Here is a 25,793-nt window from a genome sequence, read left to right as displayed (position 1 = left end):
TAAAGCTGAAACTCCAGTCCTTTGGCCACCTCATGCGAAGAGTTGACTCACTGGAAAAGACTCCGATGCTGGGAGGGATTAGGGGCAGGAGGAGAAGAGGACGACAGAGGATGAGATGGCTGGATGGTATCACTGACTCAATGGACGTGAGTCTCAGTGAACTCTGGGAGTTGGTGATGGACAGGGAGGCCTGGCGTGCTTCAGTTCATGGGGTCACAAAGAGTCGGACACGACTGAGCGACTGAACTGAACTGAACTAGGGTGTTCATTGGTAGGACTGATGTTGAAGCTGAAACTCCAATACTTTGGACACCTGATGCAAAGAGATGACACATTTGAAAAGACCCTGATGCTGGGAAAGATTGAGGGCAGGAGGAGAAGGGGAAGACAGAGGATGAGATGGTTGGATGGCATCACCAACTCAATGGACATGGGTTTGGATGTACTCCGGGAGTTGGTGATGGACAGGGAAGCCTGGCATGCTGTGGTTCATGGGGTCGCAAAGAGTCGGACACGACTGAGCAACTGAACTGAACTCAGTTCTATGTAATATTTCACTGTTAAATTAAAAGATATAAGAGGTTTTGAGCAATAAATTGTAATTTCATACTGAAAGGCAATTCAGTGGAAAATTTTCAGTAACCAGGCATATTAGGTAGGTCTCTTTTCTAAGGAAACTATACTAAACAGACGCAGATGAGAATCACTCATTCAACAAATATTTCTTGATCAGTTGTAACACCAGGCACTGTTGAAGGAGTCAGGGATGCAAAAGTGAACAGATTACAAAGAAGGGAATCCACACGAAGAAAACAAACTTGAAACTCCGGAGAGGGATAAATACAATAAAAATAGGTCAAAGCAAGAGTACAGAAATGAGGAGCAGAGATGGCATTTTTAGGTATGATATAGACAACACTGATAGCACATCAAATATGGTCCAATAATGGACTTAAAAATAAAAAAATTTATTTAAAAAAATGTGAAAATTTGGATACTAAAAATACAAATAAAGATGCACATAATCCATGGGTCAAAAACACAATCCTCAGAAAAGTAAGAAATTATGATGAACTATTTGAAAATAAAAGCAAGATTAAACTTTCTGGAATAAAGCAAAAGAAGTATTCAGATAAGAATTTACACCATAAAAGCCTGTATTAGGAAAAAAGAAAGCTCTCTCTCTAAATCTAGCTTGAACATCTAGATCATCAAAAAAGCAACAGAGTTCCAGAAAAACATCTACTTCTGTTTTACTGATTATGCCAAAGCCTTTGCTATGTGGATAACAAACTATGAAAAATTTTTAAGAGGTGGGAATACCAGATTACCTTACCTGCCTCCTGAGAAATCTGTATACAGGTCAAGAAGCAACAGTTAGAACTGGACATGGAACAACAGACTGGTTCTAAATCAGGAAAGGAGTGGTCAAGGCTGTATATTGTCACCCTGCTTATTTAACTTATATGCAGAGTACATCATGCGAAACACCAGGCTGGATGAAGCACAAGCTGGAATCAAGATTGCCGGGAGAAATATCAATAACCTCAGATATGCAGATGACACCACCCTTAATGGCAGAAAGCAAAGAACTAAAGAGCCTCTTGATGAAAGTGAAAGAGGAGAGTGAAAAAGTTGGCTTAAAGCCTAACATTCAGAAAACTAAGATCATGGCATCTGGTCCCATCACTTCATGGCAAATAGGGAAACAATGGAACAGTGACAGACTTTATTTTCTTGGGCTCCAAAATCACTGCAGATGGTGACTGCACCCATGCAATTAAAAGACACTTGCTCCTTGGAAGAAAAGCTATGATCAATCTAGATAGTATATTAAAAAGAAAAGACATTACTTTGCCAACAAAGGTCCATCTAGTTAAAGCTATGGTTTTTCCAGTAGTCACGTATAGATGTGAGAGTTGGACCATAAACAAGACTGGGCATCGAAGAATTGATGGTTTTGAACTGTGGTGTTGGAAAAGACTCTTGAGAGTCCCTTGGACTGCAAGGAGATCCAACCAGTCCATCCTAAAGGAAATCAGTCCTGAATATTCATTGGAAGGACTGATGCTGAAGCTGAAACTCCAATACTTTGGCCACCTGATGCGAAGAACTGACTCTCTGGAAAAGATCCTGATGCTGGGAAAGACTGAAGGCAGGAGGAGAAGGGGACAGCAGAGAATGAGATGGTTGGATGGCATCACTGAGTCGATGGACATGAGTTTGAGTCAGCTCCGGGATTTGGTGATGGACAGGGAGACCTGGCGTGCTGTAATCCATGGGTCACTAAGAGTCGGACATGACTGAGTGACTGAACTGATGAACAATGAGGTGCATGTATCTTTCTGAATTCGTATTTTTGTTTTATTCAGATATATATCCAGGAGTGGAGTTGCTGGGTAATATGGTAGTCTACTTTGAGTTTTTTGAGAAACTGCCATACTGTTTTCCACAGAGGATACACCAATTTATGTTTCCAACGGTGTTTGAGGGTTCCCTTTCTCCATGTCCTCACCATTTGTTATTTGTATTCTTTTTGACAATAGTCATACTGACAAGCGTGAGGTATTATCATTTTAATCAGCTTGTTTTTTTGCTTTTTGGGGGGGTATTACCATGAGGCATTCAGGATCTTAGTTCCCCGACCAGGGATTAAATTCAGGCCCCCTGCAGCGGAAATGCAGAGTCTTAATCATTGGACTGCTATGGAAGTCCTAGCTTTTTTTTACGTTGACTTAAGTCATTTATATAAGTTGGATATTAACCCCTTATCAGTCATAGCATTTGCTAATGTATTCTCCCATTCAGTAGGTTGTCTTTTCATTTTGTTGGAAGTTTTCTTTTGCTGTACAAAAGCTTTTAAATTTAATAAGGTCTTATTTGTTTACTGTTGCTTTTATGTCCTTTACCTTAGGAGACAAAGCTAAAAACACATTGGTATGATTTATGTCAGAGTGTTCTACCCGGTTTCTGGTCTTACTTTTCTGTCTTACTCTTCTGGTCTGTCTTTTCTGTTTTGAGTTTACTTTGTATGTGGTGCTAGAGAATGTTCTAGTCTTATTTTATGTACGGATGTCCAGTTTTCCCAGCACCACTCACTGAAGAAACTGTCTTTTCTCCATTGTAAATTCTTGCCTCCTTTGTTGTACATTAAATGACCAAAAATGTGTGGGTTTCTTTCTGGACTGCCTTACATGTCTACATTAGTTCCTTGTTAGTGTAGAGAAATGTAATATGTTTCTTTCTATTAATTTTGTATCCTGAAACTTAACCAAATACACTGAAGTGTTATAGTAGTTTTCTAGTAGTGTCTTTAGGATTTTCCATGTATAATATCATGTCATCTACAGTGATAGTTTTACTTCTTCTTTTCCAGTTTGGATTCCTTCTATTTCTTGTCTTGAGTGATTGCTGAGTCTTGGACCTCCAACACTATATTGAGTGAAATTTGGTAATTCACATTTAAAGCTCAAAAACAAACTCCATTCATAAATTACTTTTTGATGAACATCCATCCTGCTTTCCACTGGGAACCCCCCTGTATGAATAATTATAGACCTTTTTTCTAGGGCCATTTATATTTTCCAGAGATTATTTTAACTCCAGTTTGAGGCTACTTTTATACCATACTTTAGGACCCCTAAAGGAAATCAACCCTGAATAGTCATTGGAAGGACTGATGCTGAAGCTGAAGCTCCAGTACTTTGGCCACCTGATGTGAAGAGCCAACTCAATGGAAAAGACCCTGATGCTGGGAAAGATTGAGGACGAGAGGAACAGGGGAGACAGAGGATGAGACGGTTGGATGGCATCACTGATTCAAAGGACATGAGTTTGAGCAAACTCAGGGAGATAGTGAAGAACAGGAAAGCCTGGCATGGTACAGTTCATGAGGTTGCAAAGACTGGGACACAACTTGGCAACTTAACAACAACAAAGGACCCCTATAGATAGATCAAGAGAAGGAGCTGTACTTCCACCACAGTATAAAAATGTTAACTTGAACTTTCTGACTTTTGACCTCACACCAACCTTATTAAACCTGGTGTGCTAGGGTCAAAGCCTCAATAGTTTAATGTCTCCATATAACATGCCTCCAGTTTTCAGGTGTGTGGGTGAAAGTTATCCACTTGATTGCAAGAGAGAGAGAGAGAAGGCCTAGTGGTCTATTCTTACTTTAAAGAAATCTTATTTTAAGCTCTACAGTTGAACTCTGAATTTTCAAGTACCAGGTTCCTTCAAATCCAAAGCCTTTCTTCAGTTCTATTGGGCAGAGTCTGTCTGTAAGAATATAGATATTTATTTCAATGTTCTACAACTTTGTTTAAAATTCTTATTTGCTTCTGTCTTATCTCCTAAACTTTGATCTAATAAACTGAGGCTTTAAAAAACATCTTTATTGACCTTTATGTTAAGTTTTAAGGACAGATATATATGTATAATTATTTAGTTATATGTAAACTTTTAGCATTTATTATGAAGTTTAATCAACAAAAATTAAATACAAGAGTAAAGTTTATATATTTAATTCAAAATTCAAAAAATCTGAAGAATCCTATTCAATAAAACATAATTAATACAATTTTAAAGTGGTTTCATCTCATTCACTATGGCATGAACTTATCCAAAACACTTCTTGTCATAAGGTATTTTGGGTCACTACAAATTCATTCAGTGACTTACCTCTTCTTTTCCTAACGTTACCAGAATTTCTTCATTCAGGGGAATCACTACAGGAACAAAACAAACAAAAATTATACATATGCTTAGTTATTTCTCAAAAATCAAGAATTTGATTTTGTAGTTTCTAAGATACTGCTTTCCCTTTTCATTTATATACAATAGAATGTTTATGAGATGTGTACAGTTTTTATAAACATTTTTAACACCTTTATATATATAGCCAAATTATATATCACATTAGACAAATGTGATATTTTCACATTTTGTTTTCAGTGCTTTTTTTTCTTATTTTATTTTCCCAATCCATCAAAAACAAAATTAATATGCTACAGTGTGTTTCTTAAATATTTCTCTGTGGTTAAATGATTCTATGCATACAAACACAGATCCAATGTATACAGTCTATGCATATTTGTACATATACAAAAAAAGGGTTATTAATTTTGTCATTCCCGGTTTTACAAGAATGAGATCATATCATACACATTACTCTTATTTTCACTCAACAAAACCCATATGGAAATCCTGTGTGGGTTTCATTCATCTGGAGTAAGTCAAATTCATAATTTTAAATCAATGCATATTCCACAGGGTAAATTCATCAAATGTGTTGAGCAATTTCACTACCGATTGAGCACTAACTTCGTGTCTAGAGTTTAGCCTCAAAAAACAATGATGCAGGAAACATTCTTTTATTTATGTCCTTATACACTGATTCTTTCATTTCTGTGGGATAGATTCCCAAGAAAGTGAATTTCACAGAAGAAAATGTGTATTTTGAATTTTAAAATAGGATGCTAGATTCTTTTTTTTAATTTTCTGGAAGCAATGACTAAGAAACAGCAAAAATATTATAAACTCTTCTAAAAATTCTGCCAGTCTGATGAATATAAATTAAAAATCAAATCCTTATATTTACAAAAGTTCAGTTCTTATACTAAATTTATTTTTCCTAATAAAGTGCTACTAAAATTTCTCAAATGGTATACTACTGGAAACTTTCTAAGCTTTCTTCCATGCTAGAGGGTTTTCTAACAGAAAAGAGATATGTAATTCATAAGCCCTGTAGAACTATATAGGACTAATTATAGGCAGCCCTGGGATAGCTATACAATGAAAAGGATTCTAAGAATAAAAAGTTTAAAAATCTCCCTTTTGACAAGTGTGACCAAAAGTAGCACTTCATATTCAAACAATCATTTCAACCAATATGGCAGGCTCTAAGAATATAAAGATTTTTAAAATCTTTCCAGTGTGGCAGTCTATGGGATTCACAACCTTAAGCAAGGTGGGTATTTGACCAACCAGTCAGTGTGTTCAGTGCTGGCAGTACAAGGTCTTTATGTAAGATTATAAGACGTCTGGAAGGTAGAAAGATATACAAGTGTGATGTTACAGAGAAGTCTGCTTTGGATACACAGACATGAAAGCTGTGGAAATTTTGTGTCCTCTCCCTATCCTTCCATCCATTCCCACTCCACCAAAATTCATAATTTGACGTCCTAAGTTCCAGTACCTCAAACATGACTGTATTGGGGCTGGACCATAATTAAGTTAAAATGAGGTCAACAGGGTAGACCCTACTCCATTATGAATGGCTTTCTTATACAAACAGATTAGAACACAGATGGGTGACCATGTGAAGACACAGGAAGAAGATGGTAGGCAGTCTACTAGCCAAGAAGAGAGGCTCAGAATAAACCAACCCTGCCAACACCTTGATCTTGGACTTCTATCCTCCAGAACTGTGAGGGGGGGAAAAAAGCTTCTGTTGTTTAAGCAACTCAGTCATGCTACTTTGTTATGGCAGTACTAACAAACCAATATAGAAGTCATTAATACAGACATAACACATTAAAATAGGAGCAGAAAAATATAATGTTGAAATAGAGTAAGAAGCAAAAAGCACTGAACACCAACATTTTAATAGCAGAGTATACGTGGTCTTTGAGATGCCCAATATAATGCTGGAGGAGGCAACAAGATACACGGTTGAATATAAATTAAAATCATAATTGTACATACATACATATCAGAGGTGCTGGAATTAAAAAGACTACTAGATGGTAGAGAAGACATAAAACAATGGTGGACACTGGCATGAACATACTAGGTTGGTGCAAACATAAATGCAGTTTCAGATCGTGAATTTTAAATCATTATAACTAGGCTCAAACATATCTTTATTAATCAAAATAGGAACCATTATAATCAATACATTTTTGCCAATGAGAAGTTAGTTTATTCCTGTAGCATAAAAATCTGGACTTCGGGATTTGACAAACTCTTGGAAAGCATTTTCTGCCTCCTGCTGGTTGTGGAAGCGTTTTCCCTGCAAAAGTTGTCAAGATGCTTGAAGAAGTGGTAGTCCGTTGGCAAGAAATCAGGTGAATATGGAGGATGCAGCAAAACATCATAACTTCCAAACATTTTGGAAGCACTGGTTGTATGCTGTGCAGTTAGGTGTTGTTATGGAGAAGAATTGGGCCCTTTCTGTTGATCAATGCCAGTTGCAGGTGCTTCAGTTTTCAGTGCATCTCATCAATTTGCTGAGCATACTTCTCAGATGTAATAGTTTCACTAGGATTCAGAAAGCTGTAGTGGATTAGACCAGCAGCAGACCACCAGTGACCATGACCTTTTCTCGGGGCAAATTTGGCTTTGGAAAGTGCTTTGGAGCTTCTTGTTGGTCCAACCACTGAGCTGGTCATCACTGGCTGTCATATAAAATCAACTTTTCATTACACGTCACAATCCGATTGAGAAATGGTTCATTGTAGTTGAGTACAGTAAGAAAACACTTAAAACGATGATTTTTTTTGACTTTCAGTCAACTGACAAGGTACTCACTTAACGAGCTTTTTCACCTTTTCAATTTGCTTCAAATACTGAACAACCATAGAATGGCCAACATTGAGTTCTTCCACAACTTCTTGTGTAGTTGTAAGAGGATCAGCTTCAATGATCCTTTCAGCTAGTTGTCAACTTCTGATGGCCAGCCATGTACTCCTCATCTTCAAGGCTCTCATCTCCTTTGCTAAACTTCTTGAACCACCACTGCACTATATGTTTATTAGCAGTTCCTGAGAAAAATGCATTGTTGATGCTGCAAGTTATCTCTGCTGCTTCATCACCATTCTGAACTCATATAAGAAAAATCACTCGAATTTCCTTTTTGTCTAACACCATTTCCCTAGTCTAAAATAAATATAAAATAAACAGCAAGTAATGTCATTAGCAAAAAAACCATAAAGCTAGAAATGCACATTCAATGTATAATATAACCACATTTATTTAAGATTATATTCAAATATTAAATGGCAAAGTTCAACATTGCAAAACTGCTATTACTTTTGCATCAACCTAACAGTTTAAAACAAGAATGCAGATAAAATTGTTTAGGAAGAGAATGAGAAAAAAGAATCCTGATAACTGGAAGAAAATGGAGAGGAAACTAAGAAAGAGGAGACAGAGAGGTAGAAGAAAGCAGAAGGGAGACCTAAACGAAAAAAGAGAGTACAATCCATATAGAAGATTGAATACAGACATACATACCACTTAAAAGAATGCAACCTTTAATAACTGAAAAATATCTCCTAGCTGGGTATTATAACCACAGATTTTTAAGTAATTTTCTGTTTCTCAACTAAAGGCGAAAATACCGTTGGACAAATCAAAAGGCAACATAAAATGTATGCAGCTTTTAATGCAAGTATCTAAAATAATTTCTCTCTTCCACTATTTAAGTTTAATTCATTAGGAAACAATACAGTTTCTACTGAGCATATAAAATAGTGTCTATGAGGATAAAGTGATGGCTATAATAAAGTCTCTGTAATCAAGATTACTATATTCTAATGTGAGGCAGACATCCTCATCTATAATAATAAAGAAGTATGAAATTCTGTGTGTAAAAAAAGAAAAATAAGGTGACTTCCTTATAGCAATGGAATTTAGACCAATTTCAAGAAAGTTAAATACATCTTGAATTCTTCTCGTGATCATTAAATTAATTCAACATTAATTTATAAAAATACAAATCTAAAAATAAGAATCTTACTTTCAGGAGTTTCTTTTTGCCACTGACTAAGTTCAGCAGTCAAACATTTCACTTGCATAATTAATAATGACAGCTATTTTAAAAAAAAGAAGAGAATAAAACAAAGTTATTTCCTATGGAATATTCATATCTATTCATAGATGAATGTGTAAACAGTCTTAATACTTTAATACAAGTCCATAAAATGGCTAATGTAACAGCCATCTAAACTATAAAAAATTATCACTCCCAACATAATTTTCCTTTAAATTACATTAATTATAGACTATAAATTGTCATTATAGCAGCAATACAGTCCTAAAAATGATCATTTCTAATTTCACTATTCAACCTAAAAGAACCTAAGTACATTAAGTTTATTCTCTGAAGTAATATTCTTTAAAAAAAAATGCTATTTCTTGCCAATTTTTTGGGACAAATTTGCTTGAAAGATGCTCTTTTTTCCCCTTTCTATGTACTTTTAGAAAAACTGCAACTAGTTTAACTGAGCAGTTATAGTTTAAATACATATATAAAAAATAATTATAAAATGAGACTTATTCCACAAATCACACATACACACACAAAAAAAGTTTTACTATACCAAAGTTTGTAAACTGTATATCCCTTTAGCCAAAAATAAATTAGAATAAATGTTTCTGATATTAGGTGATTCCAATCATTTTAATCTTGATAAATTACAAATCTATGTGATAAATCTGTTACCAAATTAGACCATAAAATTAACATGTATGTATGCTTAAATTTCTGGAGAAGGAAATGGCAACCCACTCCAGTATTTTTGCCTGGGAAGCACCATGGACATAGGAGCCTGGTGGACTAAAGTCCATGGGGTTGCAAAGAGTCAGACGCAACTGAGTGACTAACACATGCTTAAATTTTAGAACATTTTTATCTCTTCTACATAATTTTTATAGGTAGTCAAATAGATCAAAAACTTACATTTCAAAAATGCAATAGGGAGGCCTCCCTGGTGGTCCAGTGGTTAAGACTCTGCCTTGCAATGTATGGAATGCTGGTTTAAACCCTGGTGAAGGAAAATCCCACATGCCACAGAACAACTAAGCCCATGTGTCACAACTCCTGAGCCTGTGCTCTAGAGCTCTCAAGCCACTGCTACTGAAGCCTGTGTGCCTAGAGCCCATGCTCCACAGTAAGAGAAGCCACCATAACAAGAAGCCCACATATCACAACTAAAGAGCAGCCCCTGCTCTGTACAACTAGAGAAAAACCCTCACACAGCAGAAGACCCAACACAAAGATAAAAATTAAGTAAATAAATATTTTTTAAAAGGCAAGCAATAAGTATTCCTGTAATAACTATATTTAAAAGTTACCAAGTACTCTTTTTTTTATAATTAAAATTTATGTATTTATTTTTGGCTGTGCTTTGTCTTTGCCGTGGTACATGGGCTCTTTGTTGCTGAGCTTGGGCTTTCTCTAGTTGCAGGGACCAGGAACTTCTCTTGTTGCAGAGCACGGGCTTTAGAGTGCGCTAACTTCAGTAGCTGCAGTGCAAGGGTCTAGTTGCACTCCAGCAGGTGGGATTTTAGTTCTGGACCCACAGATCAGACCACAGATCAAATCCATAGCCCGTGCATTGGCAGGCAGATTCCAATCACTGCGCCACCAGGTAAGTCCCTCAAGCACTCTTGTTTAATCAATCTTTAAAATACAGATCGGGAAGCTTAAAGACCCTACCCTGGATCATAACATTGGCTGTTGAATAGTCAGACGGAAAAACCTACTCTCTTTGAAATATTTCCTTAATTATATAAAATGCATCTACAGGTATTACAAATTTTTTGCCAAAGAAGAGTTTAACATAATTTTCTTAGAGATAATTAAACAAGAATGTAAAAAAGATTTTGAGAACTATAAAGTCACTATAAATGCTAATTATTATTATAACTATAAAAGGATAACAAATTCTTAAAAAGTAGAGTTTAAACTAGGCAAAACTATCAAAATGATAAGGACTCTATATCACTTTTCCTGAACATATTAGATCAAAATACATAAAATTACTGACACTCATTTTTTAACCTATTAAAAAATATAATTTAACCTCATACTATACTGATAAACAGAGAAGGCAATGGCACCCCACTCCAGTACTCCTGCCTGGAAAATCCCATGGATGGAGGAGTCTGGTAGGCTGCAGTCCATGGGGTCGCTAAGAGTTGGACACAACTGAGCGACTTCCCTTTCACTTTTCACTTTCATGCACTGGAGAAGGAAATGGCAACCCACTCCACTGTTCTTGCCTGGAGAATCCCAGGGATGGGGAAGCCTGGTGGGCTGCCGTCTATGGGGTCGCACAGAGTCGGACACGACTGAAGCGACTTAGCAGCAGCAGCAGCATACTGATAAAACTCAGCTCTTACCTTTTAAAGCTCAGCTAAGGCAAATACACAAATTACATCTGATACTGCTATAAAATTAAACCCTTTCTAACAAAGAAAAGAGTAGTATTTCTAAAGTGATTTTTTTTAAATTTGAGAAATCCTACCGTTTTCCCATTTAAAAATCTAATTTCTTCCTTTAGAAAATGGACTGAGCTTTAATATTGAAGTTTTTGAAATGAATAGATATGCTGAAAAGAATAAACTAAGCAAGCTTGAAATTATCCTTAAAAGCCTGCTTGCAAGGTTGGCCCCTGGCATCTAGGAACCTGGATCTTAAGTAGGTTCCCACCAATCTGATAAGAGTGGCTCTCTGTGCCTAAACTGTGAGAAAATACAATTTATACTGAACACCTGCTTTCCTCCTAAGAGTCTGGTGTTTTGATAACTGACAGGCAAAAGGGTGCCTATGTAACTACCTCCCACAAAAAACTTTGGACTCTGAGTCTCCAATAAGCTTCCCTGGTAGACAATGTTTCACACTCTTCACAACTCAATGGGGTAATTAAGTATGTCTTTTGTGACTCCACTGGGAAAGGGTCCTGAAAGCTCATGCCTGGTTTCCTCTAGACTTCAACCCATGTTTCTTTTCCCTTTGCTAATTTTATTCTGTATCATTTCAATGCAATAAATCTCAGTGATGAATATGATGACTATAGATTGAGTCCTCTGAATAACTGTAGAGAACCATCAAATCTGCCGGAGAAGGCAATGGCACCCCACTCCAGTACTCTTGCCTGGAAAATCTCATGGATGGAGGAGCCTGGTAGGCTGCAGTCCATGGGGTCGCTATGAGTCGGACACGACTGAGCAACATCACTTTCACTTTTCACTTTCATGCATTGGAGAAGGAAATGGCAACCCACTCCAGTGTTCTTGCCTGGAGAATCCCAGGGACAGGGGAGCCTGGTGGGCTGCCGTCTATGCGGTCACACAGAGTCGGACATGACTGCAGCAACTTAGCAGCAGCATCAAACCTGGGAGGAATGTGGGAGACCCCCAACACAATAGGAAAAGACATTTTGTGGATTCTTTGGATAATGCTATTACTGACTATCTCAGGATACTGATTATTTACCACTACCTGAGCACTTCCCTCAAAACTGATGTTTGGCTTATTGCCCGAAAATCATTCAGGAATCTTACAGGCTTCATCACTAGTGATTCTGATTCAGAAGGTCTCAATTTCTACAAAAAAAGAATCATGTTTCCCAAGGAAACCAGATAATTTATTTATTGTACAATGATTTCCCAAATATAATATTCAGTTTTACCCTGTACAAAAGAACATTATTTACTTATTGATGGATACAAACCTTTTACAAAAGATGATTTAATTTTTTATGACCAGTTTTCAAAGCTCTGCTATAATAGGCACTTTTCAAAGTGACAAATAAGCATTTTTCTTGTCTCTTTCTCATTCATTCTCATTTATCACTGAGGAGTATTATGCTCATAGATTTTAATGTTTTCATATTGTTATAATCAACTGAAGCCATTATTTTTTTTGATGCTCACATGATACCAAATATGGACAGCTGAGTGCCTTCAATAGGTTCCAATGTCTTTTGACATGCTCCCAGTATTTCTGGAGAACTTTCATTGGAATTATTTGCATATTTAACTCTGTTCTTAGAATTTTTATTTTAAAAACATTTTTAGCTTTTTATATGGTCAAATGCATCTAAATTCTTTTACCATGTCTAGATTTCTATTATTAGCCAAGCCATTTTCTTCTGTCTCTACCAAGACTGCACAGTCTCCAGCTTTTCTTAGGTTTTCATAGCAATTCATCTAAAACTTATGTTTCTACAATAAAAGACAGAAGTCCAATTTTATTTTCTCCAGATGAATATCTAGTTGTACCACTATTATTTATTAACTAATTCATCTCTTTCCCAAAGATTGTGCTGTCATCTCTGTCACACTTTAAATTCTTAACCTGTTGCACTGAACCACTGGTATATTTCTAAGCTAATTCTACAGGTCTTTGATTATTCAGATGAATAGTTTAATCCTTTTATGAAGCTTAGGGTAAAATTAGTCAAAATTCCACACAGAAAGTAAATAACTGTGGCTACTGCACCTAACACAACATAGGACAGTCTTTGTTCTAATTTTTAACAAGGTATCACGATAGCAGCCAATGAGCAATTCACTCTGTGCTGAATGCACGTGTAGTTGTTAAAACATAAATAATAAAGAATTTACTTATAACAGATTATTCAAAAAGTTTTTAGAATATTTCTCTTAAATCAGAAAGAGGAGAAAACTTTCCAAATCATTAAGAATATAGGTAGTAACAAAAATGTTATACTTGGCATAAATACAAACACATTTTGTACCTAAAACACAATGTATTCTACTTTTAGGAAGAACAAAAGGAATCATACCTGAGCATTTGAATCAGTGAGCGTCTCAGTTCCAGTAAGTGATAATTTGTTTTGACACTTGATTTAAAAAGAAAAGAAAAACAAATCACACACTATATACCATAGACAATTTCTTTCCTCTATCCTTTTATACCAATGTAATATTCCTCTAAAACAATATACAAATATCTTATGTATGAGAACAATCTTTAAAATCCTTACTTCCTAAGCAAGAGGATCAAGAAGGAAGCCAAACAGGTCCCAACATGAACACAACAAAAGTACAAGTGGACTCTTGACTCAACACAGAATGAAAAAATGAGCATAAGAAAAATAAAAACTAATAGCTAGGGTGAATTAGAAAGTAAATAATGGAAAAATGGGAAATAATAGAACAAGGAGGAAAGCAGTACAGAAAGATAACAAAAAAGGTAAGAAGACAGTTAAAATCATATGAAAATAAAATCATCAGCAGACATTGCTACTATGCTATTGAAAAAGAATTCACAATTGTTAATAGTGATTATATCTAAGTAAAAATATGGGCAACTTAAATGTTAATTGTGCTTATTTCTAGTTGCAATACTTTTCCATAAAAATTTTTTTGTTATTTTTTAAATTCAAAATTCTATATTGAAAATATTTCAAAAGCAACACAGAGTATCTTAAAATTTCAGTAATCACAGAGTACCAAGGATATATGTTCAAAAAATAATAATTTTTTTAAAAAGGAAAAAATAAAAAAACCATTAACCTGCCTTAATGTAAAATTTTACTGGGAATAAGATGTAAAAAAATGTCTATGGCCTGTATCATATATTACACAATTTTGAGTATAACAAATTTTTACCAGCATACTATAGTGCACCAGAGTGATTCTATCTCATTAACTCAGAAAATGTACATATAATTCAATCAAATTTTCTAAATTAATTCATATTTTCACTCAAACCCCATTAAGTATAAAGTGTTCTTACTCTTTATATTCTCTGTCTTGGAAAATAAAACCACTAACCACTCAATGGCCCAAGCTAGTAATCTAACTGCTAAGTCACTTCAGTCGTGTCCAACTCTGTGCGACCCCATAGACGGCAGCCCACCAGGCTCCCCCGTCCCTGGGACTCTCCAGGCAAGAACACTGGAGTGGGTTGCCATTTCCTTCTCCAATGCATGAAAGTGAAAAGTGAAAGTGAAGTCACTCAATCATGTCCAACTCTTAGCGACCCTATGGACTGCAGCCTACCAGGCTCCTCCGCCCATGAGATTTTCCAGGCAAGAGTACTGGAGTGGGGTGCCATTGCCTTCTCCTAAAACTATCTGTAATTCCCCATAACCATTTCACAACAATTAACCTCCAGGTCCTTTTAGTCCAATCTTCTTAGTATCTCTTAAATCCATTCTTCTATTGCAATGACATCTGGCTTTAGTACTTCTTACAGGACCACTACTAGAGCCTCCTGAATATTCTTTCTTTCTTTCTGTAGTCTCATTTTTCTACATTCCATCCTCTTCAAAACTACCAGAGTTATTTCCTCAAACAAGGTATCTCATAATGCCACTTCATGTTTATAATCCTTTAATAGTTCCCCATAATATTCATTCAACAAAATCCTTCATGTCTTGCCCCTAATTACCTCTCCAGTCTCACTCTACAAATCCTTCTTCTCCTAATTTAAATGTCATACTATTCTACTAAGAGTTCTCTAAATTCTCCCAACATTTATGTATTTTGTTCTTTCTACTTTGTATACCTCTCCCACTTTCACAGGCTAACTCCTATTTATCCTTTTGAAATGAATTCAGTATTATTTCCTCTTTAAGAAAGCTACCTTTGATACCTTCGGGCTAGGCTTAGTACTCCTTTTAAGTGTAGTCTTTAAACTTTACCACCATATTATAATTTGTGATTGCCTGAATTAGATGATAATCTCCTTGAGGACAGGGACTGCTAATTTCTTCTCTTTCTACAGCTCACCTAGTATAAAATTTCTAAAATGAATGCTTATAAATCTAAAAAATATGTAAGTATTTATCATATAATATAATGGCTTTCAGGGTTCCCTGGTGGCTCAGCAGTAAAGAATCCGCCTGCCAATCCAGAAGACACAGGAGATGCAGGTTTGATCCCTGGGTCATGAAGATCCCGTGGAGGAGGGCATGGCAACCCACTCCAGTATTCTTGCCTGGAAAATCTCATGGACAGAGGAGCCTGGCAGGTCCATAGGGTCACATATGGCTACGGTCCATAGGGTCACATATGGCTACAGTCCATAGGGTCACAGAGAGTCCGACACAACTGCACATGTGCATAACTGCTTTCAGAAATCAGTGTAATTCTTTCTTACATCTATTACTGAAATGGAATTCAACCTCACAGTAATTAATTAGTATATCACTTTTATGTCTTGATACTTACTTCTTCCATATCTTTCCACATTTCTTCACATTTTTTAACAAGTTCTTCTTCAGCATCAGCAACATCTTCCACATCTGTAGTACTATCTGGATCTAGATCTTGCTGATTCAATGACATGTGCCTTATGATTTTTGTTAACCTTGTTAAGAAAAACTAAAGTAAAAAATATTCATTTAACAATATTCATTGATACCCACTACCTGCCAGATACTCACCTAGAAGCTAAAGATGTAACAGTGAAGAAAACAGGCAAATATTCCTCCAACCAAGGAGGTTACATTTCACTTGAGGAAAACAATATAAACTCAAAAGATTAAAACAAATATAAATAAACTATAAATAAAATAAAAGATTAACTATACATATGTGTTATATATCAAACAGTTTAAAGAACTATGAAGAAAAGCAAGACAAGGAAGAAACATATGGAGTGCTCAGACAGGGGCAACATCATTTTTCACAAGGTGGTCATGTAAGGTCAATGAGACAACTTAGCAAAAATACGAAAGACAGAAGGAAGTAAGACACATGGATATTTAGGAGAAGAGGCTCTAGGCAGGGGGAACTGTAAGTACAAAGGTCCTGGGGAAGTAACATGACTGCTGTGTCCTAAAGCAGTAAAGAAGCCACTGTGATTAGAGCAGAGTAAGGCAGAGAAAACAAGATGAGGTCAGAGGTCCTTGGTTCTTGAGGTCAGGTCACAGGTTGATGTCTCTATAAACCGCCACCAAAGCAAATGTTATTCCCTGTTCTGACAAGAGAGGGAAAAGTCCCAAAGCTCAACTTTTGCCCCCCAAGGTCCAGGCTAAGAGAAGGGGGGTCTCTACATGAGCGATTTCCCTTGCCTGGGAGCAGCCATCCAGCACTCAGCCTGGGTCTTCCAGCCAGTGCCCGGGCCTGGCTGAAGAGACAGCTCTCAGCTGGTAGGGCCCTCAGGGCCAGGTTCCCAGACTCTGCCCAGTCATTATCACTGAGGGAACAAGGTGCCCAAGACCCAGCCTGCCCTCAGTCCACCCAAATTAGGGCCAGGTCCCACACACTGTGACCCATGGATACTGCCAAGGTCATTTGATCACAGAGGCGGGGATAGGGGATATGTTCCCTGATGCTTCAAGGTGAGGGCTCTATATCTCTACAGGACACAGCCCTTAGCCTGTACTCTGGCCCCTCAGCTCACCCACCAGCCTGAAACCGGAGGGCCTGGAGAAGCTGGAGAGAAGCCGCAGAGAAGCCCAAGATCCACTTCACTGCACTTTCTGTTGTGAAGACCACTGAAAGACTGACCAGTGTTGGAGCACAACTTCTAAGCACCGTGCTAATGGCCACGCCCTAACAGTTGTGCACCTGCCCGGCCCCTATTACATAAGTTTTGGAATAATGTGTCACACAATTTCATTGAAGTAAATAACAAAAATGGAGGTCACTGTTAACCTTCATAAAAGTAGCTTCAAGAGAATCATGGAAGTGAAAGCCTGACTGAAGTAGATTCAAGAGACAGCAGGCAAAGAATTGAACATATCCAGTATATAAAACACTTTTAAGAATTTTTTCTCTAAAGGGAAGAAACGAGGTCCCAGCTGCAGTAAGATACAAGGTCAAGAAAGTTATAATTTTTTTTAAAGTAGGATGAAATATAGCATCTTTATATGACATAGTAAGAGAAGCAAACATTCTAATGCAAAAGAGAAAGGAGAGGAAAAAAGAATAACTAGATCTAATGTACAGAATAAATAGATAAAATAATAATAATATAAAAAAAAAGATCTAATGCACAAGTAGAGGGATTGGCTTAAGACAGATGTACATGCAGTTCATCCATTTTAATGGAAAGGTAGGCAGAATATTAGGGGCAAAGATACAGGAAGATGAATAAATATGTAAGCTTATGTAAGTTCTGTCTGGATTGCTTCTCTTTCATTAGTGAAGTGGTAACTAAGGTCATCAGCTATGAAAGAAGATGGGAAAAATGCAGTGGAGATTTAAGAAAGGGAAAAAAATATATAAAATACATATATAAAAGAGTGGAAGAGGGTGAAATAGTAGGATAACTGGGTAACATTAAAGCCCACTTGAAGTTAGTAGGCATGAATTTAAAGTGAAAGTAGAACGTGTTTGTGCGTTTTCGTCTATAGTGTAGCAGGACAGGTAAAAACAGAGACAAAATGAAAGAAAGACAAAGTCTAAATTAGTATGACCAGAGGAGTGAGTAGCTAAGCTAAGGTAGAGAATATAATCACTGGAGGAAAGGAGGTCAAGAAATAGAGAGGCCAGGTGATTTGGAAGATCTATTATTTATCAATAGAGAGTTTTAAAGATACGTAAAGTTATGTCACAGATTGGAGGACTCAATGTTTTAAGGATATAAAATTCTTTCCAAGTTGATCTATTCAATATTATTTCAAAATTTCAAAAGTTTTCATTTCTTTTTGTGGCATCTGACAAGCTAATTCTAAAATTTATATGGAAGTGCAGATGGTCAATACAGTCAAGATCCTCACAAAGATTAAGACGGGAAGACTTGTTTTACCAGTTGTCAAACTTATTTTTAAAAAATTATATTAATTATGATAGTGTTCAATTAGCACATAGATAGGCAACTGAACAGTGGAACACAAAACCTTTCCAGAGTCACACATTCAGGGACCTATGATATATATTGCTTTTTTTTCCAGATATATTTTGGCCCATACACACTTTCCTCATTCTTTTTAACAAATGTGCAATTTTTGTGAGGAAAAATGAGCACAGATATATGCCTCAATCTTTATAGTACTCCTCCATCCCTCAAAAAATCCAAACCATAAAGAACAGGGAAAAAATATTTTTTTAGATCTTAGATGAGGAAAGGCCTTTCTAGACAAAACTAAGTAAAATCACTATATAAAATTTTTAGAATTCTGAATGGACAAAGATATCATTAAAAAGTTAAAAGTTAAAACCCAAAAACTTAATAAAGAAATTTGTAATATACTTGGCATCCAAGAACTAATTTCTTAATGAATAATGAATGCTCACAAATTAATAGAAAAAAGTAACAACAAATCAGAAAAAATTTTAAAAATGACCACTATAAAAGTCAGGATATTAATTACTTTTGGATAGTGAGAAAGAGGAGGTAAAAGAAGATGGGAGGCTGTGATTGAGATGAGCCAAATGGAGAGACTTCTGCAATGATTACCAACATTTCATTTCTTGATCTGCATTGTAATAAGGGTATTCATCTTATAATAATTTATAAATTTTATATTTATTTTGTGTGAGGTTTTTCGTATCTGTATTTATTTTGCAATAAGAAGGCAAACAATAAAAACACTAAAATAGAAATGAGTAAAGAAAACAAATGAGGAATTAAAAAAAAAAGAATTACATTTTATATAGAAAAATGCATTATCCTTACCCATGTCATAAAAATGCAAATTAAAATTATTTTTTCATTCAGACAAGCAATAATGAAAAATTAATTTAAAAAAAACAATATTGGCAAGAGTGTAAAACAACAGGCATGCATTGTCTGAAGATCAATCCCTTTGTAGGATAGTAGCAATATCCATTACAACTTTAAATGTATTTATCTTTTGAATCAGAAATTCTACTCCCAGGAATAATCCTACAGATATATTTGCATAAGTCTACATTGGTATGCTTTCTGCAACATTATCAATAATAACACTCATGTGAGTGAACTCTCCAATTAGACTGTCCTGGTTTAAATTCTCGCTTCAGAATTTACAAGCCTGATGACCTTCGGCAAGTCGCTTACATTGCCGATGCCTCAGTTTCCTAATCTGTAAAACGAAGACGGTATTACTTACTTTATAGGATTGTTATGACAATTAACTGAGTTAATATATGCAAAGTTCTTAGAAATGTCCCTGGCATATAAAGAATTGTATCAGTATTGGCTACTAACATTAACAAAATGAATGTTAACTGGTAGAAGGTTGGTTAAACAATTTATGCCATATCCAAATGTGTTTACACTAAAAATCTTCCTTGCTATACACAAAAGATAGTTAAGTTCACAAAGCTATAAACAGTCATTAACAATTTTAGAAAATTTTTAAGCAAAAAATCAAACATTATATATGTTTTAAATATACCTTAATTTAGAAATTAAGTGCAAATTGATCCTTCCCCATCTTGCAGAATACTAGCCAATAAAATACATTATCAGTGAGAAAAATTAATGTAAAATTCTGCATGCATGTATATGTATAGATATTCAACAAGCTAGCTGAATGTACAACTCAATGTAACAAATAAATAAGAATACTTAAGGATTTAAATTTTGGAGAAGGAAATGGCAATTCACTCTAGTATTCTTGCCTGAGGAATTCCATGGACCGAGGAGCCTGGTGGGCTACAGTCCATGGGTCGCAAAGAGTCGGACACGACTGAGTGACTAACACAAGGGTTTAAATTTATCATTCCCCAAACATATACCCTTAAATCTACCTTTCTATAAAGAGAACACGTCCTCAGATATTTTGAAGTCCTCAGTATTACAATCTGGAGTCACTTACTGAAGAACAGTAGTGCTATATTTAGAGATACTATGCCATACAAACTTAAAAAATCTAAAACCAAGATTTAATATTAAAGAACCTCATACTATCATTGGAAGAATAATATACATGAAATAAATTAATAGGAAGTACCCATGTAATTCTAAGCTATATTTATTTATCTGACACATTATCTTAATGTGGGCCATTTGTCAGACACTGTGGTTCTAACTGTGTAGATGAAGTCTGTCCTCATGCAGCATACATTTTCAATGAAGAGAGACAATATAAATAAATGGACAACTAAATATCTGAAATTTCTCCAGGTAGTTGCAAGTGCTATAAGGTAGTAAATTATACAATAAAGACTGCAAGTGCTTTCAGAATTAACTATATCGAAGATCAGAGAAATCTACTGAGAAGAACAAATGGCTTAGTACAGTGCTCAGTACACAGTGCTAGCTCCCTAGAATGACAACGATTATGAGAAACTGTAAAGATGAAGGTTAGATTTGCTATAGAGATACTCTCTCAAAGAATTAAAAGCAAGATTAGACCAAGTATGAACATGAAAAATTTGTGAGACACAGAAGAAACTGGTGTGATTAGATCAGAAGGCAGAGAAGAAATGAGAATTTCTAGTTAGGACATGTCAAATAATGGGAGCCTTTAAAATTTGCTGTTGCTGTTGTTTAGTCACTATGCCCTGTCCAACTCTTTTGCGACCCCATGGACTGTAGCCCACCAGGCTCCTCTAGCTGTGGGATTTCCCAGGCAAGAATACTGGAATGGGTTGCCATTTCCTTCTCCAGGGTATCTTCCCCACCCAGGGATGGAACCCACATCTCCTGCATTGGCAGGTAAACTCTTTACCACTGAGCCACCGGGGAAGTCAGGGGGAATTTAAAATTTAGGGGCGAGGGGAACCTTTAACAAGTATTTCCTATGGGCAGTTACCTCACTGTATTTCGGGTCTGTGCGTGTGTGCGTGCTAAGTTGCCTCAGTCGTGCCTGACTCTTTGCAACCCTTTGGACTGTAGTCTGCCAGGCTCCTCTGTCCATGGGATTCTCCAGCCAAGAATACTGGAGTGGGCTGCCATGCCCTCCTCCAGGGGATCTTCTCCCACCCAGGAATCAAACCCATGTCTACTGTGACTCCTTCATTACAGGTGGATTCTTTACTGCTGAGCTACCAGGAAAGCCCATCTGGGGTCTACGACAAAGCAAAAGCAAAGAAGCAATTTATCTGGTTTGAAACAGGCAACAAGATGCCTTCTGAGTGGGCTTCTGGAGGAAGTGTTTTAGGGAGACCATTTGACAAGAATAAACTGTGGAAAATTCTGAAAGAGATGGGAATACCAGACCACCTGACCTGCCTCTTGACAAATTTGTATGCAGGTCAGGAAGCAACAGTTAGAACTGGACATGGAACAACAGACTGGTTCCAAATAGGAAAAGGAGTTCATCAAAGCTGTATATTGTCACCCTGCTTATTTAACTTACATGCAGAGTACATCATGAGAAACGCTGGACTGGAAGAAACACAAACTGGAATCAAGATTGCCGGGAGAAATATCAATAACCTCAGATATGCAGATGACACCACCCTTATGGCAGAAAGTGAAGAGGAACTAAAAAGCCTCTTGATGAAAGTGAAAGTGGAGAGTGAAAAAGTTGGTTTAAAGCTCAACATTCAGAAAACAAAGATCATGGCATCTGTTCCCACCACTTCATGGGAAATAGATGGGGAAACAGTGGAAACAGTGTCAGACTTTATTTTTCTGGGCTCCAAAATCACTACAGATGGTGACTGCAGCCATGAAATTAAAAGACGCTTACTCCTTGGAAGGAAAGTTATGACCTACCTAGATAGCATATGCAAAAGCAGAGACATTACTTTGCCAACAAAGGTCCGTCTAGTCAAGGCTATGGTTTTTCCTGTGGTCATGTATGGATGTGAGAGTTGGACTGTGAAGAAAGCTGAGCGCCAAAGAATTGATGCTTTTGAACTGTGGTGTTGGAGAAGACTCTTGAGAGTCCCTTGGACTGCACGGAGATCCAACCAGTCCATCCTAAAGGAGATCAGCCCTGGGATTTCTTTGGAAGGAATGATGCTAAAGCTGAAACTCCAGTACTTTGGCCACCTCATGTGAAGAGTTGACTCATTGGAAAAGACTCTGATGCTGGGAGGGATTGGGGGCAAGTGGAGAAGGGGACGACAGAGGATGAGATGGCTGGATGGCATCACTGACTCAATGGACGTGAGTCTGGGTGAACTCCGGGAGTTGGTGATGGACAGGGAGGCCTGGCATGCTGTGATTCATGGGGTCGCAAAGAGTCGGACACGACTGAGCGACTGATCTGATCTGATTTATTGGATAAAAAAGATTAAGATGGCAAATTTTACACATAGGTCAACAAAACAGAATAAAGAGCCCTGAGGTAAACCCACACATATAAGGTCAATTAATTTTATGACAAATGAGCCAAGAATATATGACAGGGAGAGTCTTCTCAATAATGGTGTTGGAAAATCTGGACAGCCACACACAAAAGAATGAAACCATACCCAAAAATTAACTCCAAATGGTTAAAAGACTCGAATGTAAGACTTAAAACTCTAAGACTCCTAGAAGAAGACATAAGTGGCAACTTTCTTGTCATCGGTCTTGGTGATTTGGGGAGTTTGGTAAAAAACAAAAATATACAAGTAGGACTATATTAAACTATAAAGCCTCTGCACAGCAAAGGAAACCATTAACAGAATGAAAAGGCAACTACTAACTGAATGGGGGAAAATATTTGCAAATCATATATCTGATATGTGGTTACTATCCAAAATACATGAAAAACTCAGACAAGTCAATACCAAAAAGTAATATGACTTAAAAATGAAAATGTTCCAAAGAAGACATACAGATGACCAACAGTTACATGAAAAAGTACTAAACATTATCAAGTAAATGCAAATCAAAACCACAATGAGGTACCATCTCACACCAGTCAGAATGGCTGCTATCAAAAAGTCTACAAACAATAAATGCTGGAGAGGGTGAGCAGAAAAAGGAACCCTCTTACAGCCTTGGTGGGAATGCAAACTAGTACAGCCACATGAAGAACAGTGTGGAGATTCCTTAAAAAACTGGAAATAGAATTGCCATATGAGCCCGCAATCCCACTGCTGGGCATACACACTGAGGAAACCAGAATTGAAAGAGACACGTGTACCCCAATGTTCATTGCAGCACTGTTTACAATAGCCAGGCCATGGAAGCAACCTAGATGCCCATCGGCAGACGAATGGATAAGAAAGCTGTGGTACATATACACAATGGAATATTACTCAGCCATTAAAAATAATGCATTTGAATCAGTTCTAATGAGGTGGATGAAACTGGAGCCTATTATACAGAGTGAAGTAAGTCAGAAAGAAAAACACCAATACAGTATACTAACGCATATATGTGCAATTTAGAAAGATGGTAACTATGACCCTATAAAGAACAGTCTTTTGGACTCTGTGGGAGAAGGTGAGGGTGGGATGATTTGAGAGGGTAGCGTTGAAACATGTATATTATCATAAGTGAAGCAGATCGCAGGTCTAAGTTTGATGCATGAGACAGGGTGCTCAGGGCTGGTGCCCTGGGATGACCCTGGGGGATGGGATGGGGAGGGAGCTGGGAGGGGGGTTCTGGATGGGGAACACATGTGCGCCTGTGGCTGATTCACGTTGATGTATGGCAAAAACCACTACAATAAAGTAATTAGCCTCCAATTAAAATAAATTAATTAATTAAAAAAAAAACACAATGAGATGTTAGAGTGGCAATTATGAAACCAGTGTTGGCCAGGATGTGGGGAAAAAGGAATTTCCTTGTTCACTGTTGGTGAAAACATAAATTGGTGTGGCCACTATGGGAAATATTATAAAGGTTCTTCAAAAAGGTAAAGACAGAACTACCATATGATCCAGCAATTCCACTTCTGGGTGTTTATCCAAACAAAACGAAAACATTAATTTAAAAATATATATGCAGCCTTATGTTCATGGCAGCATGACTTACAACAGCAAGGACAACCTAAATGTGTACCGACTGATGAATAAAGATAATCCAATACAAAATAGACAGACATATATAAGTACATTTTATTCAGCCATAAAGAAGAATGAAATCTCCTCACTGGCAACACCAATGGACCTTGAGAGCATTATGCAATGTGAAATAAGTCGGTCAGAGAAAGACATACCATATGATCTCACTTACATGTGGTATCTAAAAATAATAATAAAAAAGACAAGCTCACAGATTAAAAAAAAAAAAAAAACACCCAGATTGGTGGTTGCCAAAGATGGGCAGGGGTGGGCACGCAAATGGGTGGAGAGGGTTGAAAGGCACAAACTTAGTTACAAAATAAGTAAGTCATGGGAATATAATGTACAGCGTGGTGACTACAGAAAATAATACTATATGAAAACATATATGAAAGTTGCTAAGAGAAGACTTAAAAATTCTCACCACAGGGGGTAAAAAACATTTTGTAACTATGTATAGTAATGGATGTTAGACTTACTGTGGTGATCATTTCCCAATACATACAACATACAAACATTAAATCATTACACTGTACACCTGAAACTAATATACCTCAATTATATCTCAATTTTTATGGTAAATTTTGTATATATGTTTTTTTTTTAACCACAATAAAAAAAATTCTTTTCAAATAAGAGAGCTTAAGTCCAGAAATCCACTAAGAGATGGAAACCTAGACCAGAAGGCCTGGGCCACTTAGGCGTGACTGGATTTCTGCCCAGTCCCTCCCTCCCCACTCCCCAGCCCCACCGCTCAACCCCAACAGTAACAAGCGCTCATTATCTTCTTCAGACTGTGTGTGAAAGAATCAAGAAGCTCAGGAAAAAAGAGGTTTGGCAAATCTCAAGGGAGGCCCGACAGTTAACTCGTTCTTTCAAATTCCCCACCCCTATGTCTTTCTCTCCTAACCGGTGGGATTCTAGAGCCGGAGAAGAACGAGACTCAGGCCTGGTGGGACGACAGGTATCCAGTTTCTCGGAGGTAAGGATCCCACCATAGGGGTCTGCAGCTCCATATCCTAGGAGTTGTCAACCGCGGGAGTAAGTTTCACCCGTTAAGACGCTCTCCCGGCCAAACGCTTACCTCCTCCGCACCACAGACCTCAGATCGCCTCAGCCTACTCCAGATGTGGCTCTACGGCCCAGAACCCGCGCGCGCTGATTGCTGATTGGATCTGCTTCCACCCATTCCAGCCAATCCTGGAACATGCTCGGCCGCTGACGAGAAGGCCGCGCTGCGGCTTCGGGATTGGTAGCCG

At 37.1% G+C, this 25,793-nt stretch overlaps 1 protein-coding gene across 2 annotated transcripts in view; it reads right to left on the bottom strand.

The window, feature by feature from the left end:
• CENPK (centromere protein K) overlaps positions 1-25,714 on the bottom strand; it is a 55,921-nt gene extending 30,207 nt beyond the window's left edge. For both annotated transcript variants that reach the window (XM_027520433.1, XM_027520432.1), the window contains exons 1-5: positions 25,619-25,714; positions 15,937-16,089; positions 13,542-13,598; positions 8,744-8,816; positions 4,684-4,730 (exon numbers count right to left, since the gene is read on the bottom strand). In XM_027520433.1, coding sequence (XP_027376234.1) covers positions 4,684-4,730; positions 8,744-8,816; positions 13,542-13,598; positions 15,937-16,053 — 294 coding nt within the window. In that variant the 5' untranslated portion in view covers positions 16,054-16,089; positions 25,619-25,714. The remainder of the gene's footprint in view (positions 1-4,683; positions 4,731-8,743; positions 8,817-13,541; positions 13,599-15,936; positions 16,090-25,618) is intronic.
• Positions 25,715-25,793: the final 79 nt, after the last annotated feature.

Source organism: Bos indicus x Bos taurus, chromosome 20 (assembly GCF_003369695.1).
Source record: "Bos indicus x Bos taurus breed Angus x Brahman F1 hybrid chromosome 20, Bos_hybrid_MaternalHap_v2.0, whole genome shotgun sequence".
Taxonomy (NCBI): Eukaryota; Metazoa; Chordata; class Mammalia; order Artiodactyla; family Bovidae; genus Bos; species Bos indicus x Bos taurus.
Note: the sequence above shows the minus strand (reverse complement) of the source record. Positions and strands in the feature narration are given on the sequence as shown.